This window comes from Lissotriton vulgaris, unplaced genomic scaffold, assembly GCF_964263255.1.
Source record: "Lissotriton vulgaris unplaced genomic scaffold, aLisVul1.2 SCAFFOLD_562, whole genome shotgun sequence".
NCBI classification, from domain to species: domain Eukaryota; kingdom Metazoa; phylum Chordata; class Amphibia; order Caudata; family Salamandridae; genus Lissotriton; species Lissotriton vulgaris.
Genome location: NW_028250739.1, coordinates 657,258 through 676,826, shown reverse-complemented (window position 1 = coordinate 676,826; position 19,569 = coordinate 657,258). Strand labels below are relative to the sequence as shown.

The following is a 19,569-nucleotide window of genomic DNA, read 5'->3' as shown; positions in this document are numbered from 1 at the left end:
AAAAAAACAAGCTGCTGGGAGAGGAAAAGGGAGTGGGAGGGAGGAGGAGGCAACAGGCAGACGGCCAGAATGCGAGTCACGGCCTGACTCGCAAGTGAAGTGAATAATTAGGGGTGGAGTAACCAGAGCATGTGTGGATACAGATGTAATTAAGAGTGATAAGGGAGGAGGGGCGTGAAAGACGTGAGGGAAGCGAGTGAAGAGTGAAGTGTGAAGCAGTGGGTGGGGAGGCAGGAGCAAATGGGAGCCTTTGAAGAGCAGAAGCTCAGGCAAGCTCGTGCACGCCTCGTGCACTTCCCAAAAACTGCTCCAAAATCCGCTTGAGTAACACTATTTTCTCCCATTTATTTGCCGGTTTATGGGATGGAGGAAATAAATAACTGCCAAACAGAGAAGGTCGAGAAATGTTACCATCCGACAACATCTATAAGATATCGGCACGCCTCATGCAAATTGAAGCGTTAATCACAAACAGACTCTGGGATTGTAACCGCAGCTACAAAAGGTGTCACCTTTAAGCTTTCTGTGAAATATTTTTTACAAGAGTCGTAAACATATAGGATTTAAATATTACAATAGCAGGGTATAAAGTAAAGGCAAAGATTTTTTATGCATTTTTTACTTTCTGGGGCAAAAATATCAGTTTGGCTGGTGAAAAACAAAACTGCCTTTCAAGGGTCTTTGGGTGTGAGGAGAAGGTGCTAGGTGAAAGGAGAGATTGAACTACCCCAAATGCGTGGTCAAATATTTTACTTTACCAACAAAAGTATGGATAGTTTGGATTCATATCTAGCACGATTAGATGGCGTCTGCCTCCCAACTGCTCGCTTTCCAGCACCCTTTGAGGGCCAATCTGACCTCATGACTGTATATCGACAGTGCTAGTTCAGGTCAAGGTGTACGAATAGCATTATTTTGATTCAAGACTTCATTTAGTCTTTCAGAGAGAGCTGTTCATGTGTTCTGCTGCAATCACTCATTGATCATGAAGTTGGGGTGCACGTTCGTTCCATGTTCCTTCACCTAGCATACACACAGTAGACGTGCGGCTCTCCTTTCGCCTTCATCCACTGAAGATTGTGCACAACATTCAATTAATCCATTGCCGTTTTTAGTTTGCACAAATCCTTTGTTAAGACTCACTGGCGACATTTTGTCCGCACCTTGATTGGAAGGAGTAAAGCACAACTAGATTTATTTTTACAGCCATTGCTGATATTAGGCTTAGGCCTTAAGGTTACTGATTGTCTTAAGGTTAATGCACATTTGTCTCAGGGATAGGGTTAGGCTTCAGCCGAAGGTAGACCGGGTAAGCGTTATGCACTGGTTCATTAAATGTGGGTGCGTTTTATTTTTATAAACATTTCGGTGCATCACTGTAGTCAAGCAGCAATAATAGTATTATTAGTGGTAGGCATTTTAGTTTGTGTTTTAAGACCTACATCCGCTTACTAGCTAGTCAGCCTTTTCACAGCATAGCTGTTTAAATTGTCACGATTACTTTGCAACAAAAAAGAAACCGCTTTATGATCTGCCTGACAGGCAAGACAGTTACTGAATCAGATTAAAACATCCGTGTTATCTTGTAATTGGATGCGAGGCGCGATGTTTCAAGCAACGAAATGTAAAATCGTTGCACATTTGCTCTCACGCTGGAAAAAAATCACCCCGGCTTCCATTAACATGGTTATCTGACTCGGAAAGCTTGTGAACCAGAGCGCCGAGCTCAGTGAAAACTGAACGCCAACAATTACCTCTCAGCCCGCGGAGAGAGGGCTTGGAGCAGCCTTTACCCAAAGTACGCCAACCTCCGAGGGGAAGGAAATGCAAGAGTTCACTCAGCAGACGAAAAGTAGAGTAAAGGAATGTACAGGAGCAAGAAATAAAATCGAGAGTCCATGAAAAGAGAACACGGAGATGCAATAGTTTGCGGGGAGAGAGAGAGGGGATGTGCTGGTGTGGGAGGGGGGAGGTGCTGATGTGGGAGGAGTGCTGCTAGGGCAAGGCTGTGTTTGCGGGGAGAGAGAGGGGAGGTGCTGGTGTGGGAGGGGGGAGGTGCTGGTGTGGGAGGAGTGCTGCTAGGGCAAGGCTGTGTTTGCGGGGAGAGAGAGGGGAGGTGCTGGTGTGGGAGGGGGGAGTTGCTGGTGTGGGAGGAGTGCTGCTACGGGAGGAGAAGCCCTGGCCGTGAATGCACGTGCATGTTTGCTCACGTGATTCACGTGAACTGCAAGAAAACCGCGGGGCTGAAAGCCCTTGGTTTGAAGACGATTTTGCCGACATGAATTCTCCCCATTTTCCAATGGAAAAGGCGAGACCTAAAAAGGAAGTCTACATCAACAGGATCAGCATGGAGCTGGACGTTGTGATTGTTAGCTGCCCGTTCGATGAGGGCATTGAAAGCAGCAGAGTCTTCTGTAGGAGAAGTTTTTGCCGAAAATAGTTGAGGGTCCTGTCCCGCTTGAGGGTCACCTCGTGGAGAAGTGTGGCTCAATGCTTAGAGCGGCAGACCTTGATGCAGAACGCTGGCCAGGGACCAGGGTTCGATTCCCGCCTCGGCGGGTTTCGGGCTTAAATTCCTCTGACCGGATATTCTCGCCTCAGTGCCGATTCTAAGCATGGGTCCCACGCTGCAACTCTGGGCAATAGCTTGCTTAGTCTCCACAAAGGCCCCCGATGCACAAGGGATGCCTGGTTTCACCATGGGATGCCCAGGAGTGGACACCCCACAAGGAAAAGCCAGGAGGGGTTCCCTTGTGGTAGGAGTACAAGCGCCGGGATGCCTCCGGGTCACTGTTCGCGCTATACAAATACGCCACATTTACATTTACATTTACCTGGGTCAGCACCAGCGGCCCAGGGTTCGTTGGTATCCTCCGGGTCTGTATAGACAGGATAACTATACTCATCCTCATGATCACCCTCCCAGCGTCCACATCAGAGTAAGTGGGCGAAACATCATGAGTCTGTGGAGAGAGTGGTTCCACCAAGACGGGAGTGAAAGCAGAGTCCTTCTTGAGAGGGATCTTGTAGGACTCCAGTGGACGTTCTGGGGCGATTTTCCGCTTGTGGAGGGAAAGCCTGCCTGTTTCGGCATCAATAAAGTGTTCCTGATGCTCGTCGAGGCTGTGGGCCACTGTTGAGGACTTAGGCGTCGAGGAAACCTTCTCTGGAACGCCGGCGACCGCCTTCGGAGCGAAAGCCTTCGGCGCCGTCTTTGGCGGCAACGTAAAATGGAGGGGCGTGGACCCCTTACGCGGTTTCTCAATCGGTTTCGGAGACTGAGGATCCTTCGGTCCGACCGATAAGGTCTTGTCCCTGATGCGTTGCAGGGAGTCCGTAACCTTCTTGGTGAACGCGGCGGATGGGCGCGCCGGTTCGACGGACTCCTTCGAGACCTCACCTGGAGTCGACGCCCGGGGTGCGCTGCTTTTGGCCCCGGCCTGTTGACGCGGAGTTACGAGAACCTTCGGGTCACCGAGAGCTTTCTTTGGGTCGCCGATGCCTTTACTGATGTCGACCGTCTTCGGCGCCCGGCTCGACCACCTTGACTTTAGTCTTCGGCGCGGCAGACTTCGTCTCGACGCCCTTGACTTGAGCCTTCGGCTCAACAGCACCCTTAGTCTTCTTCGGCGCACTTTCAGTTTCGAGGACGGCACCTGCGCAGTGTCTTGTGTCGAGACCGTAGGTTTCAGTTTCGGTTTCGATTTGACAGGGTGCGGCTCAACAGCAATGTCCGTGGCCGAGCCCGAAGGCGGGCCGTAGAACCCATTGTAAGATCTTGGGTAAGGCCCGTTGGCGATCCCTCGACCTGAGCCTTATGAATTGGCACGGCCCCAGAGTCAGTTTGAGGAAGCTCCTCGTCCGAGCCATCCTCCATGGCCCCGAGGGCCCCGTCGTCATCTCCTACCTAGTCGACGACTTCATCGGCCTTTAACATCTCAGCCTCCGCATCGTAGCCGTAGTCGACGTCCGACGTGGGGTTTGACTCACTAATGTCCTGGATAGATTCTTCCTCGACATCCCCTGTATCGAAGATGTCCACAGGCGCCGGTGCAGAATGCTGGGCCTCCTGGCGCGCAGCTCGTCGAAGCTTAAGCGTCTTCTTGGACCTGAAGCGTGAACAAGCCATACACTTGGCTTCATCGTGGCCCGGCGACAGACACTTGTTGCACACCGGGTGGACGTCGATGTGGGGATACTTCGAGTTGCAGACTGGACATTTCTTAAATGGACTACGTTCCACGATGAACGGTCGATAGGGTCTGAAGCGTCGACTGGGCCTTCCGCGTCGAAAGCACGCGGGTGTAGGGAATCCGGCTCGAGGCCGAGCTGGAAGAACCAAGACCGAACACAAGACTATACCAACGTATTAGGCTAAAGACCTTTTGGTCTTAAAAAAGTTTTCTATCGATTCCAACAAGAGGGAATTCAAAGACATCCAAACCCAATGGCGGAAAAAAACAATCTGGGGATGGAGTTGATGCCCATGCGCACTGTAGTCCAGGGGAGGAGCCACCTATCTCGTGATACTTCGAAGACTCTTCCAAAACAACAATGTGCAATCATCCGGACCCAACACTAGGCGGCGATCTATGCACAGATATGAATTCAGCAGCCCACATGCCTCGAACGGAAATAAACTGAGGTAGGCGTGCCGGGGCGGGTCTTAAGTGACCTCGCTGACGTCACGTACTCAGACGACGCCTGAGAGGAGTCGTGTGATGTCGCCCAGGGATGCTGTGGCAAAAAAAGTTTCCGGATGCAGTCTCACGCCTGGGGATAATTCTATGTGAAGATATCTGCGGCTAGTAGTCTATCAGATACAGTTTTCACTAGCAAACTTTTCTCTTAAGAACAGAGAGGGCAAAGGTCCCCTCACTGGAGGTCATCATGAGGTTTACCATAATTTTTTCAGCTAGTCACCCACCTGTGTTCTCCAGGAGCGTTTTGGGAGTGTTTGGCCGATTGATTATCTCCACCAAGTTGTTCAGTACCATCTGGACATACGGCTGCATTTCAGCACCTGAGCAGAGTAATGAAAAATATGGAAAGGTCACGACTGCAGGCAAACCAGCAATTTTACAGTGAAGATCCATCAGTCCAGCAATATTTAAAAGGGTTTAAAATAGTATAAACATGACTACTTAAATACAAAGAGCACACCACTTTAATGGAGTGACTAAAAGCCTAGGGCAAACGGAGTCTTCAAAAACTGAAGTCGTTTAACTGAAAGGGAATTACAGAGGCCGGGACCTACGCAGATAACACCCATCCTCCTTCGAACCTCGAAATTGAGGAACAGACAGGTGGTCATGGTCTCTAATTCACACTGTTTACACTAAGGTTCAGCGGTGTATTGTTTTTACCAGGTATTGTGGTACCAGATTTAGGCATCTTTAATTATGCATTTAGTTAATAAAATTCCACTTCGGGTTAAAACATTTATTGAACTTTCACTATGATGCGCTGTTTAAAGATTTAAAAAAATTAATCCGGGACAATGCAGCAATATTGCCTCCTCATTACCATCCTCTCGCCCCCCACTGAAACTGATCTTTCTTGCCTCTCACAAGTAGGTATGGAGTTTACTGATCAAGCAGCATAAACTGAACTCCACTCTGCCAGGTCTTCAAACATGTAGTACATTTTGTAGAGGAATGAATATCGGCACAGTGTGCTTTGACTGGACTACTCACCCATTTGCATGCAGATCTCGCCAATGGCCCAGGTGGCATTATTGCAGACCGAGATGAACTCTGGATTTAAGTTTGTACCCAAGATTGGCATAAACTCCGCTGGAAGGGGGACAATGGGGGGAGGAAAGAAGGAAGAGAAACAAAGTGAGGTTTTCTATTTTCTGGCCATCTAAAATTTAAATTTCTAGTTAATAAAATTGCTGCGCCCAACAGCAGAAGCTTCCCAGAGAGATCAAACATTAACTCCAATAATTCGGCATCTTAAACGTGAGCAATAAGAGCTTCAGAAACCTTAAGACATAGCTTAGACTGCCACTATTCCGCAGCTCTTCCCAAAGACATCTGTGAAATTTTGAACATGCTGTGGTTCTCCAGACAGGTTTTAAAACCTCAATTTCTAAACTGAGTCACATACTTGCTCTCCTGCAGAGCTTCCTTACCGAGCTGTTGCATGAAACATCTCTCTACCTCTGGATCAGACAGTATGAATAAATTAATCACTGTGCAATCAATGTTCATGGATTCTGCATCACATCCAGAGAGGAAGCACCAAGAAACTAGCTGGCTGCTGTTCACAAAAGCAGTCACAAGAGGGACAGGAACAGCAGACTACTGCTAGTGGCAGAACACAAGTGGAATCACACTGAAGGGAAAGCACTCACCGATACAAGGCTTGACATGCAAGAAGCAGGCTTTTGTGAGATCGCCTAATAGCGCAAATGAACTTTGCCGCACTTCTGGCATGGTGTCCTAAAAGAAAAAGGGATGAGAGAAACAATGAGCAGACGTAAAGCAGGAACAAGGAATCTAAAGGCCACAGGGATTCTGCCTCAAGGCCTTCCTTCCCACACAACAGCACAAGGCTGTACTGTGGTAAGAAATTAAAAAGAAAAAAGCTTAAAAAAAGTACATATTATTTAGAAGGAAATATGATAAAAACGTTTTTAAGCTGGTCCTTTTGAAATGCCACCTCTTGGCGCAAACTAAAGGCACAAACATTCCTATATGTAACCATCTGGAATCCAGCAAGTTGCAACCACTGCACTCACCTGCATGCACTGAAAAAGCAGGGTCATGATGTTGCTCCGGGCCACAAGCTGTTCCACGTGGCCACCCAGGCCCTCAGCTAAGCCACTGAGGAGATCAAGAGCCACAATCATGAAGTCCTTATCAGGGGCCTCATACTGCTCTGGGTGCTGGCTATACATCTGCAGGAGATATGAATTCCACAATAGAGGCATAAAACATTAGAACCTGTACAGTAGTCCGACTAGGAGCACTCCCTCAAACCAAAACCATCCCACCCTCTTCCCAAATCCACCGCAACTGTTGATTAGCAAGGTCCCAGTTTCAACTCACACAGAGTTGGACCGGTTTATTAAATGTTTAATGGATGAGAGCTAGTCCGAATAACCAATCTTTGAACTGGCAGCACCACCTCCTGCAAAGTCACAGACACTTTCCAGCCCTGCGCTGCGCTTTTGATGAACAAAACTTCTTGATGATTTAGTCGGATTGCTTTGACGGGCCTAATTAGTCTAACATAGGACAGCAATTCTGTGTATGTTAGAAGATCAGGACTAGAAACAGTGTCCCAGAAGAGTTAGAGATTAAATGGTTGGCCTGCTGTGGTATTCACACAGGACTAGCTCAAAGACCAGACAAAACGACGCAATAGAGACCCAACTTCCTTGCGGACAAAGCATTCTCTCACACTGTTGCATCAAGTCAATCCCCTTAAAACAGAGGCGGCAAGACCAGCCCTTCCTAGAAAACTCTTGAAGCCTTCCTCCTTCACAGATACTGGCTGCTTATTCTTTCAATAACTTCCATCCCTAAAAATATCCGATGCCACTGGGAGATGTTTTTACGGAAATATCTCAAAGAATCTAGTAGCCCTTTCCCACCGTACACTGGAATCACATACAGCATAGTTCTGCCATAAGGCACATTACTCGCAAGAACCTTCTTAGTACATACCATGGCTTGTGCAAGTGTCTTCTGCACGAGTGTGACACATCGCTGGTAAACAGGCTCACAATATGGCAGGAATCCACTCTGAAGTGCAGTTGCCACAGAAGACAAACACTGCGAAGAGAGCAAATGCAGAACAGCAGACACTCAGAAAACATGAACCACACTTATTTGGATGAAGTTGCGCTTCAGGTCATGCTGGGTACATAGGTTGGATAGAACATCTCCAATTCACTGAATTAACGTTTCCATTCATTACAAATACTGCTACTGGCATCATATACAAAATCCAAACAGAAGGTAAAGGAGAAAAACTGTACCCTGTTGAACGCCATCATATACTTTCCCAGCACCCAACAAGCAACCCACACCCCTGATAGAAAATGTAAACAAAAAAAAAACCCGCACTATTCCCTGGTTTAGACAATGTGAATATGGAAAATTATAGTGAGTAACATGACAAAGGTCTGCATCATGTCCAGAGAGCAGTGTGCATCCTGGTAATCACAGCCCTAACAACATTCAATGGCAACTCCTGACCCTCTCCACATGAGCAAATCCGCCTGTAACACATTCTACCTAAATGAATAACTATCGGTTTAGGACCGCACACCTGCTCCCCCAAAAACATCTCCAGACTTTAAACTATCACTCACTTCCAAAAGGGGGAAGAGATCTTTGTCTTCGTCTTTCAGGTCATTCCATTTCTGGATGAGAGGCGGCATCAGTTTTTGGATGTACTCCTGTGGCAAAATGGGACAGAGGTGGAGGTCAGAGCAGAGAATAAGAACTTGAACTGAATAGGAAGACTCATGAATGGTGCATCAGGACTGAAGGCGACAAGAGTGCACAGCATGGGGCCCACCAACTGAGCAGAGTACAGCAAGGCGGGACTGAACAGGGAAGCAGAGTTCAAATAGAGGATTGGGAACAAGCAGAGGAGGACCATGGCCTGGCACAGATCGTGGCCGGCGAAAGAATAGAGCTCTAGGCACTTAACCAGAGAACAGTGAATGCAACCTTTAAAACATCAGTGCAGTTTAATAAAGGTCTAGTTTTAGAAAGAATACAGTACTAACCTCACACCACAGAAAAGGCCAACAAGCATTTGCAAATCAAATAGGCCTCACCTACACGAAGAATTGGTTTGGTCAAGGATTTTTGCAGCCATGTTGTACAGTTGCACCATGCTTTGCAGCATGGCTAGAAGTTAAGGAAAAAACAACACTAGCGGTCGGAGGTTTGTGAGCATGGCAAAAGACAAAGGGATGGAGTGTGGTTAGCAGGGCAACACGGATAAAGGGCTTGAGGGTGCTCATCAGGGCAACTCGGACAACAGGTGGGAGTAAAGCAATACAGAAAACCGGAGGAAGGTGGGAGCAGGGCAACACAGAAAGGGAGGAGGGCAGATGGTGCAAGCCAACACAGACAGTGAAAAAACACAGAAGGGGGTGCGGGGGGAGAAGAGTACATGAGGGAGCCAAGTGAAAGGCGCACTCAGGTAGAGAACTTAAAAGAAAAATTTGGCGCGATTTTTTTTTTTTTAATGAGCAATGGAAGGAAATACGTAATAGGTCCATGCCCTCGGTGGAAGGGGTGTTTAGTGGCAATTAAGTCGGCCATGGGTAAGCACTGGATGGAGTCTAAGCCCACAGACCGAAAACAAAAGGCCTTGAAGATATAGAGAATGCAGGTATAGGGGAGAACCAACAATGGACCGGTCAGACCATAACGATTAGTATGAAGGTACTGAGCTGAACCTAAGGAGGCAAGCAATGACTTTGGACCAAAGACAACAGTGTGTGGGTTCAGACCTACACCAGGAGAAGCACTAATGCCAAAATAATCTTTAGAGAAGCACAAGCAATCCAGGGACTAAACCTTTGATGGTACTAGAAGTCCAGTCTAGGATGGTGGCAAAATTCAAAGCAATGCTCTGGCAAGAACAGCAATCTTTAATTGAGCTTGAACGTATTTCAAATACTAAGGCTTCTGTAGGGTGATCTGCAGCCCACAGCAGTCAACCCACAGGAGCTGGAATGATTTTCCTTGAGCAAATTAGTTTCGACAACTGCAAGGGGCTGTCACAGCTGTCTCTTGTGTAAGTGGCAAGACAGTTGTAAGGGAGAAGGACAGCTTTGACAATGTTAAATCTAGCACCACCCAAACCACAGCAATAGAGTACACATGAACAGTCTTGAATGGGGTAATTTGAGTAACAAGAGCATAGGGTCACAGAGACTAAGGACAAATTCCTCTAGATAAGCCCCAGGGAATAGAATGAAACAAGGAGCAGGGAAGGGAAGCGGGGTTCAGGCGTAAGAGGGTGTAAGATTGCAAGGACTGTACTTGGATGCATTGGGACTACAAATCGAAAGAAACTCAGAAACAAGGACAACTAACCAAAGACAAAGAGTACAAGGTAAGAAAAATGCAGCAGAGTGGGGGGTAGACCAAAGGTCCAGGCTTCAGTAAAATATGAATGGAGGCAACACAGGGAAAGAAAGCCTGGCTAAGGGAACACTGTACAACAACATGCACTACAATCAATAAGGCCCTTTTATTGTGGGGCAGTTTGACGATCACAACAGAAGCAGGTACTCACTGGCTGGTTTAAATGGTGTCCCACGGAGTCAGCAAGGGTGCCAATGGCATCATAGAGGATCAGCAAGTTTTTGTGCTGGTACTTGCCGAAAGCAAAAACTAATGTATCCAGGATGAAGCTGAGATAGGGAACAAGCTCTGTGCAAGCCTCCTCCTCCAAGGTTGCAAAGGCGCTGCGATTAGATAAGAGGAGTGTTACCACCAATAAAGCAACAGGATGCAAGCATGACAATGCAAGCGCTCAAGGCTACACAGCTAAAGATTAGGCCAGCATACAAGCCTTTACTGGAGGGGTCTGGTGTCAAACACTAAGTATATGTTAAAGTGTATGAGCATTATACAGAACAGGTGACTTCAACCAGTGAATTGCAAGATACCAGTAGCTCCAAAACACCTTCGATGTAGTTTGCAGCCATGAGTTTATTTTTAAGTAAGCACGGGGTCAAATTTTCTTTTAATGTAAAAGGAAGGCTGCATTTACTTTACATTGTCAGGCTGCAGACAGACAGAAAATTAGCAGTTCTCAGGGAGATTTATGGGCCAGGCAGGGTCACAGAGGTGAAGAAATGAAGTAAGTCAACTCAATATTGGAGCGGGAGAACAAAATGATGCTTCTGAATGGGAGAAAATGTAATGAAAAGTTACCTTAATGATTAACTTTTAATTTTATCCCATCTCAAAGTGTTGCATTCACAAGCAGCAGACCTTTTGCTACAAGTGGACAGCAGGCACTTTGCCATATTCATAACAGAAAAAGCAATTTTTTCAAATGGCAGAAATTTAAAGTGAAGACATTGTTTTCTATGAAACATTAAGCATCAATGTCTTTTTCCACTTGCAATTAAGCCAAGTAAGTCGTAATGTTGAACAGAGCCTGCTTATTTACTTAAAATTCCTCCCATTTAAAACCAAGGTATTTTTCAGTTTTAAATATGGCACCATGTCTACAGCCCACTAGGAGCAAGATGTACAAGTTACTACTTGTGTAACAATTTATTTATTTATTTATTTAATGGTTTTATAAAGCGCGTAGTAACTCGATGAGCATCCCAGCGCTGAGTTGTTTCTCCTGAGGCTCCGGCCAACAATATATCTGTAAGAGACATTAGTTAGTGATAGATTCCTTACCTTAGAATATCTCCCATGTGTCAGACTGGATCTGGAAAGTTTTCTGCTTAGCCGTACCCCTGCGCGCCAGTAGGTCGAGTCTTGCAGCTCCGCGGTCGTCACTGGTGTCGTAAGCGCCGGGATGACGTCGCGGAGGCTACTTAGGCGCCACCATGCACGTTTAAGTCAGTTCTGCACACTACTTTCCGCGCCAAAACGCAGAACCATGCAAGACACTGACCATTGGTGCATAATACTAGGGCCCTAAAATGAGATGACCTTAACCCTAGTAATCAGTTCGCAGAACTGGGAGAGTGGGTGGGGCGGAAAGGAATCGATCACTAACTATGTCGACAGATATATCGTTACACAAGTAGCAACTTGTGCATCTGAAAGATACGTAAGTGATAGATTCCTTACCTTAGAATAGAAACCCCAGCAATACCAAGCCCAGTGAAGATTACACCAAAAAGTCACGGAGCACCGAACGGCCAAAGAAGCAGTCTCTCCGTACCAGACTGTCATGGCAGTAGTGCTTGGTAAACTTGTGCAGCGAGGCCCACGTAGCTGCCTGACAAATGTCCTGCAAGGGAACGCAACGTCCCAAGGCAGTACGAGCTGCTGTTGCCCTGGTCGAATGGGCCTGCAGCCTCACAGGAGGCTCTTTCTTGGCCAAGGAGTAACATGCTTTGATGCACAGAACGACCCACCGGGAAATGGTCCGTTTGTGCACAACCCAACATTTTTTGGCACCCACGTAGCCAACAAAGAGTTGATCATCCACCGGCACGGTTGTGTACACTGCAGATAGAAAGCAAGCGCATGTTTTGGATCCAGACGGAGCTTTCCCTCCTCCATGGAAGGATGCGGAAAGAAAGTGGGCAAAGTGATGGTCTGCCCAATGCGGAAGGGCATGTCAACCTTTGGCAAGAAAGAAGGGCGGGTCCTTAAAACCACCTTGTCCAGATGAACTGAAAGGAAAGGAGGTCTGGAAGAAAGAGCCTGGAGCTCACTCACTCACTCTCCTGGCAGAGGGGATAGCAACCAGGAAAGCAGTCCTTAGAGTGAGAAGACATAAGGGACAGTTATGAAGAGGCTCAAAGGGAGCGCACATCAGAAAAGTCAAGACAAGATTTAAGTCCCATTGAGGCATTATGAGGCACGGGAGGAAACGTGTGTGTAATGCCTTTGAGAAAGTGGTCAACCGGAGACTTAAAAAGAGAAGGCTGCAATACCCCATCGTGGTGGTGTTGTCCGTGAACACCTGCACTACGCTTCCCTGGACAGAGGGAAGGAATGCCTTCAGTGCAAGCTGGATTGCCCGAACCACCAAGGTAATGCCTTGATGTTCCAGACATGTCAAGCGGCGTAGAGCCTCCTGACATAGGGTCCATGACCCCACCCGCCCTGTTTGTTGCAATACCACATGGTGGTGGTGTTGTTTGAACACCTGCACTACACTACCCTGGACAGAGGGAAGGCATGCCTTCATTGCAAGCCGGATCGCCCGCAGCTCCAGAAGGTAGATATGGAGCCGGAACTCCGCCGAAGACCAGAGGCCTCTGATCTCCGCCTCTCCCGTGTGGCCTCCCCATCCCAGGAGGGACGCATCCATCACCACTGTGTGCTCCGGTTGGGGAAGGGATGTGCCACTGACCCAAACGCAGTTCTTAAGCCACCAAGCGCCCTCCAAGATCTGGACGTGATCGGACAGTTTGCCCTGATGCTGTGCCCACTGGAACTTCAGGTTCCACTGCAGAGCCCGCATATGCCATTTGGCATGTGTCACCAGCAGGATACAGGAGGCCATCAGCCCCAGAAGCCGGAGGGTCAGCCTGACAGAAACCCGGGAAAGAGGCCGAGCGGAATCATAGCCAGAATATCCCGGACATGCTGCTCAGGAGGATGAACCTGAAAGTGTAGAATCCAGAACCGCTCTGATGAAGGGGAGCCTCTGAGAGGGACTCAGGTGAAACTTCGGGACATTGATTGAGAACCCCAGCAAATGCAGGAGGTTGGCCGTAGCCTGGAGGTGGGATACTACTGCCTGGGGCGAGCCTGCCTTCAACAGCCAGTCGTCGAGGTAGGGGAAGACTGCCACCCCTGACCTGCGACCACCGCCATCACCTTCGTGAACACCCGAGGGGCACTGGTAAGGTTGAAGGGGAGCACGGCAAACTGAAAATGCTCCTGGCCTATCATGAACCGCAAGTAACGCCGGTGGACTGGCTGGACGGGGATGTGAAAATAAGTGTCCTTCAAGTCCAACGCTATTATCCAGGGTCCATGGCAGTCAGGACTTGAGCCAGAGACAGCATCTTGAACTTCTCTTTCCAGAGGAAGTGATTCACGTCCCAGAGGTCCATTTTGGGAACCAGAAAGTTGTGAGAACATCCACCACTCCCTACTTCCTGATCCGGAACGTACTTGATGGCCCTCTTGGCCAGAAGGGCCGTGACTTCCTGACGGAGGAGAGCCAAATGATCCCCCGACATGCGGTGGCACAGAGGTGGCATGGCTGGAGGGGAGGACAGAAAGGGGAGCAAGTAACCATGACAGATTATCTGCAGCACCCACTTGTCCGATGTAACTCTGCGCCACTGGCGGAGGTGGTGGCGAACCCGGCCACCCACTGGCATGGGGTGCTTCCTGAAGCTTGGATTAGGAAGGTTTGAAGGCAGAGGTAGACGGACCCGCTCGCTGCTTACCCGTCCCACCCCTGCGGAAGCAACGACCGCAGCCACGCTGGGGCTGGTTCTGGTTCTGCACAGACTTAGTGAAGGACTGTGTTTGTGTGCTCTTACCCTGGCCACGAAAGGAACGAAACCTAGACGTGGCAGGGGCCTTTGTGGAAAGACCCAAAGAGCGAGCCTTTAAAGCTCTCCAGGGCATTGACAACCTTGTCGCCAAATGGACAGGAGCCATCGAAGGTCATGTCCATGAGCGAGCTCTTGACATCGGGTGAGAACCCAGTAGAGCACAACCAGGTGTGGCGCCGCAACACCGCAGTCGTGGAAATCGCCCTGCTCAACGAATCAGCGGTGTCCAAACCACACCTGATGGCAAACTTCGCCGCATCCTTGCCCTTCGCAATCAACTGGGAAAGAGCCTGGATCTCCTTAGAGCACTGAGGCAGAACCTCCGCCACTGTGTCACATGCTGCGTGGGAGTAACGGCCCAATAAGCAGGCTGTATTAACCGATCTCAACCCCAAACTGGCTGAAGAAAACAACCTTTTGCCATATTGGTCTAGCCTCTGAGAGTCCTTATCTGGCGGAGCCGAGGGAAAGGAAGTCTGTAGAGGCCTGAATGACCAGATTCTCAGGCGTGGGGTGAGTGGTCAAGAAGGCAGGATTGCCGGACGAGGACACCTAGCGACGTTCTTATCCACTGGTACCTCCCGAGGCCGGAAACAACCAAGTACCCAAGAGGACTTCCGTAAGGGCCTCATTGAAAGGGATAGCAGCTCAGACGACGTAGACGCCGTCTGGAGCACCTCCGTAAGGAGGTTGGTCTTAAGGGCGAACGTAGGGAGGTCGAAATGGAGGGCCTCCGCGGAGCACCATAGCATAAGAAGCACCCTCCTCCTTAGTAGGCGGCGGTACGGCAAACCCCGGGTAAGAAGACACACCAAGGTCACCCACATCTTGAAGGTCATCCTCCCAATCCTGCTAGTAGTCACACTGCCTCGCAAGGGGGTCCTCACGGCCGTCCCAATCGTAGTCTGGTTCTGAGGTAGAATGAGCCAGCCGCGGTGGTAGGGGAGGACCCGGAGACTGGGTCAGCGGTGGCGCCAGTAGAGACACCAACCAGGCCCGCATCTCAACGTGGATCCCAGGCCCGAACAAAATGGTCCGGGAACCGGGGCAGGGGCGGGATAAATGGCACCCAGTGCGGCGCCTGTGGCGGAGCTGGGGCCGGAGCCAAGGGCGGCACCAGAGCCAACAGCGCTGCACCTTGTGGCAACGAGGCCGTAGCAGAGGGCTCTGGATCCTGCGACTCCGGGGCTGGCGCCAGAGGCAGTGCCGCCGAGCCAACAGGATCTGGACGCGGGACAGCGGGGCCGAAGGCACACCGGTGGAGCCCGGGGCATGTAAAGGTGGTCCAAGGCAGCAAGGAACGCTTGCACCTGTTCGGGAGTCGCCGACTGACCTGGGTATAGTGGGAAGGCCGAGGCAATCCCAGGCTCAGGAGGAGCCGCAGTGGCAGATCCCCTGTCCCCCACGTCCACCTCCGGGGAGCAACAGGGGGACGTCGGAGAGCGAATGATCTTTTTTTTTACGGAGTCGCTTACCGGAATCTGAAGGGGAAGACTTAGAGCCCGAGGAGCTACGGTTCGGGTCCCGCGAAGGGCCGCTAGATCCGGAGCAGCGGGAGAGGAATGCCGGACCTCAAGCAACTTCCAAAGCCGCTCCTGCAAGGCCTTCGGGGCCATGGCACGGTAGTCCAGACAATCCCGGGAGTCATGGTCATGCTCCAGGCAGTGGAGACAGACATCATGGAGGTCGGCCACCGACATATTACGGTGGCACGACCCGCAAGACTTAATGCCGGGCATTCCTGAGTTTTCCAAGAGACAAGAAAAGGAGACAAACGTCTAAAAAAAGTGGTAAAAAAAATGGCAGAGGTACGTGCTCAATCCGGATCTGCGCTTTCGGCGCGGAAAAGGAAAGAACTGCCGTCAGCGCGCATGGTGGCGCCTAAGTAGCCTCTTTGATGTCATCCCGGCGCTTATGACGCCAGTAACGGGCGCGGAGCCACACTATACCACCTACTGGCACACAGGGGTACTGCTAAGCAGAAAACTTTCCGGATACAGTCTGACGCCTAAGGAATATTCTAAGGTAAGGAATCTATCACTAACGTGTCTCTTTCGGATGCTCGGTGTTTATAAATGTGACGCTTGGAAATGGGAGAAAACTTAAATGATGAGCTTTATGGAATCCATACAAGATGCTTGGTGTTTATAAACGTGACGCTTGGAAATGAGAGGAAATGTAAATGGTGAGCTTTATGGAATCCATACAAAACGCTAACTCTGCTAGAAACAGCGCCATATTTATGAGTGGAAAATGTTGCCACCATTTTAGGTTGGAGAAATTTAAAATGCAGAAAAGTTTACCTTATTCTGAACATTTTTGCATAACATTTTTTGCAATTTAAAATGTTGCCTATTGGTGTTATACAAGCAACGGGTTCACATATGATAAGGTATGTCCTGTGCCATAAGTATATTTGACAGTGTCACCCGTAGACACATCCCACTCGTATGCACACAAGTTAATTCGTCTAAGGACACATGTGAATCCTATTATAGTGCCCATGTCAAAGTATTTTGTTCAAACCATAGCATCTGGCTCTATTGACATTAGGCTTACAGTCAATTAAGCTGGGTGTGGGGGCGTCTGGTAACAATGAACAAGTTGCTGAGCATTCAGTAGCTCCCAATGAGTTTCACTGATCGGAAGTAGCCCTCACAACAGAAAAGTTTGGAAACACCTGCTATAGAACGTTAATGACTGCAGGCAACACCTTGTGTGTGAAGCAGAGGTTCAAATATACCTCGTTATATTACACCAGTATGCTCAGTGTGCTAAATTTAGCCACCTCCTGCAGCACCCACTTCTTACACCTTGTGGTCAAGCACAAACCATTTCTTCCAAGCTCAGCTACAGACCCTAGCACCCAGTGCCCCATCACGTACAGTATTTACTAATCCTGTAACAACCCTCCAAACAATAGAGTATCATGCTACAAAATATTAATCATTTGAACATTCAGTAGGATAATTTAAAATTACATTAACAATAAAAGTGATAAAAGGCACCCTCAAAGGTGCTTGGAAAGCATTCAACAGAACACTTGGAAACTTCAAGTGAAAAAAGAAGCCTGGAATACAACTAACTAAAACAAGAAAACAAAAAACGGAACTACTCCATAATGTGATGCCACTAAAGAACCAGATACAAACTGACATGGAAACAAAAGTTCATTGTAACACCGCTTACATTATCAATTAGACGGCAAATTCCTAAAAAAAAAAAAAGAGCTGAAAGAAGTTTGATAACGGGATTAGGACGTGGTCATGGGGTGAGGTTAGGGCACGGAACACAATTGGGCAAATCAACATAAGTTGAAGAATCAAGATCCTCCATGCAATATTTACACAGATTTAAAAGAATGTCCTAAAACGAATAGTTTACCTGTCGGTGTAGTTTTGCAGCTTGATTATCTTTCTGGATTCACTATGCAGTGCATTACTCCGCGGTCTTGTGGTTGGGTCCAGATTCGTAGTCTTTGCTTTGTTTTTTTTCCCTATTCCAGGTGGGCGTCGACGTCCCACCTTTGGTGTATTTCCGATGACGTCGGCACGCTTCCTGCGGAAGCTCCCACTCCTGGGCGCCATCTTCGGATTCATTTTTCTCGTGTTCGTCTTGTTACCGAAGTTATGGCAATGTTCAACTAAAGTTTTCACCGCTTTAACCATTAAGGCTTCTTTTCCAAGTATTGTCTTTATTTCAACCACCTTATCTCTCCAGCCTCATCTTTCTGGTGGAGGTGGGTGGGTTCGCTAGTAATCCAGAAAGATCATCAAGCTGCAAAACTACACCGACAGGTAAGAAACTATTCGTTTTGCAGCGTGAATCTTTCTGGATTCATTATGCTGTGCATAGACTTTGTAGTGGTTTCTCATGTTTGTGGCGGCTGGGTGGAAGATGAGCGTTGGTTATTGAATATGTGTTGAAGCACCCTTTGTCCGAATTTTACTTCCTTGTTCATCTGTATATCCACACAGTAGTGCTTCGTGAATGTGTGCACAGAAGCCCATGTTGCCGCCAGACATATGTCCTAAATTGGTGTGTTAGCTAGGAAAGCTAGTGTAGCTCCTTTTTTCCTGGTAGAGTGGGCACGTGTCCCCTCTATTAGTTCCTACCCTGCCTCCTTGTGGCAGAACTGTATTGTTTGGGCTATCCATCGCTCAATTGTTTTTTTCGTTACTGGTTTCCCCATGAAACTGTTAGCGAAGAACACAAAGAACTGCTTTGTTTTCCTGTGTCCCTTCGTTCTCTCAATGTAGTGCATGACTGCCCTTCTGGCGTCCAGAGTGTGCAATGCCCTTTCAGCTCTTGTTGCCAGTTTTTGGAAGGAACTCGGTATCTGTATAGTTTGATTCAAATAGAACCTTGACATCACCTTTGGCATGAAGTGTGGGTCCGTTCTCATCACCACCCGATCGCTGTGTATCTGCATGTAGGGTTCCTGTAGTGTTAGTGCCTGCAGTTCGCTCACTCTGCGCAATGAAGTGATTGCTAACAGGAAAGCTGTTTATGGTCAGCATTTCTAGGGAGGCCTTGTGAATCGGTTCGAAAGGTTCCTTCATGAGTTCCGTTAGGACTAGGTTATGGTTCCATGCAGCTGGTGGCACACTCTTTGGCGGTGCGATCCTCTTTGCTCCCTCCAGGAATCTTTTAACGACCTGTGATGTGAAGAAACTCTTGCACGTTTCTCCTCTCGTGTAAGCGGCTATCGCTGCTAAGTGAACCCTCAGTGAGGATGAGCTCAGATTTTTGTCGAGCAGGTGCGTGAGGTACTTTAGCACTGTGGAGTCTTTTTTCATCTTATTGTATAGCGTTTCCCTCCTGCACCACAGTGTAAATCTCTTCCATTTCACTACGTAGCACTTCCGTGTGCTGGGTCTTCGTGCATCCCGAAGTACCCTCACTGTGCTTTCTTGCAGTTTCAAATGCGCAAACTATGTCCTCAGGAGCCAGGTTATGAGGCTGAGGCTCTCTGGCTCTGGGTGCAGCACTTCTCCGTTTTGCATGGAGAGTAGGTCCTTTCTTCTCCCGAATCTGTGGGGTGCACTCCGTGTCATCTCCATGATCTGCGAGTACCATGTCCTCCTGGCCCACTGTGGTGCCACCAGTATCAGGGTCATGTTGCTCGCTTCGCTCTGCACTTGCTGAGTACCTTGTGTATCAACGGTATCGGGGGACAAGCGTAAGCAAATGTCCTGGACCAGTCTATCCATAGGGCATTCCCCAGGGAGCCCTCCCCGGGCTGTCTGGATGCGAAGTTTTGGCATTTTGCATTCTGGCGTGTTGCAAATAGGTCTACCGACGGTGTCACCCACCTGTCGAAGAGCCTTCTCGTCTCTTGTGCATTGAGTTCCCACTCGTGGGATGCC

At 48.6% G+C, this 19,569-nt stretch overlaps 1 protein-coding gene and 1 non-coding gene across 3 annotated transcripts in view; both read right to left on the bottom strand.

Annotated features, from left to right (window-relative positions):
* TNPO2 (transportin 2) overlaps positions 1-19,569 on the bottom strand; it is a 179,546-nt gene that overhangs the window by 65,993 nt on the left and 93,984 nt on the right. For both annotated transcript variants that reach the window (XM_086950639.1, XM_086950640.1), the window contains exons 14-20: positions 10,276-10,447; positions 8,327-8,413; positions 7,677-7,784; positions 6,746-6,904; positions 6,359-6,446; positions 5,697-5,795; positions 4,928-5,023 (exon numbers count right to left, since the gene is read on the bottom strand). In XM_086950639.1, coding sequence (XP_086806765.1) covers positions 4,928-5,023; positions 5,697-5,795; positions 6,359-6,446; positions 6,746-6,904; positions 7,677-7,784; positions 8,327-8,413; positions 10,276-10,447 — 809 coding nt within the window. The remainder of the gene's footprint in view (positions 1-4,927; positions 5,024-5,696; positions 5,796-6,358; positions 6,447-6,745; positions 6,905-7,676; positions 7,785-8,326; positions 8,414-10,275; positions 10,448-19,569) is intronic.
* Positions 6,167-6,235, bottom strand: LOC147663146 (small nucleolar RNA SNORD41). The gene has a single exon (XR_015305423.1). It is a non-coding gene; the product is annotated as a small nucleolar RNA SNORD41 (small nucleolar RNA).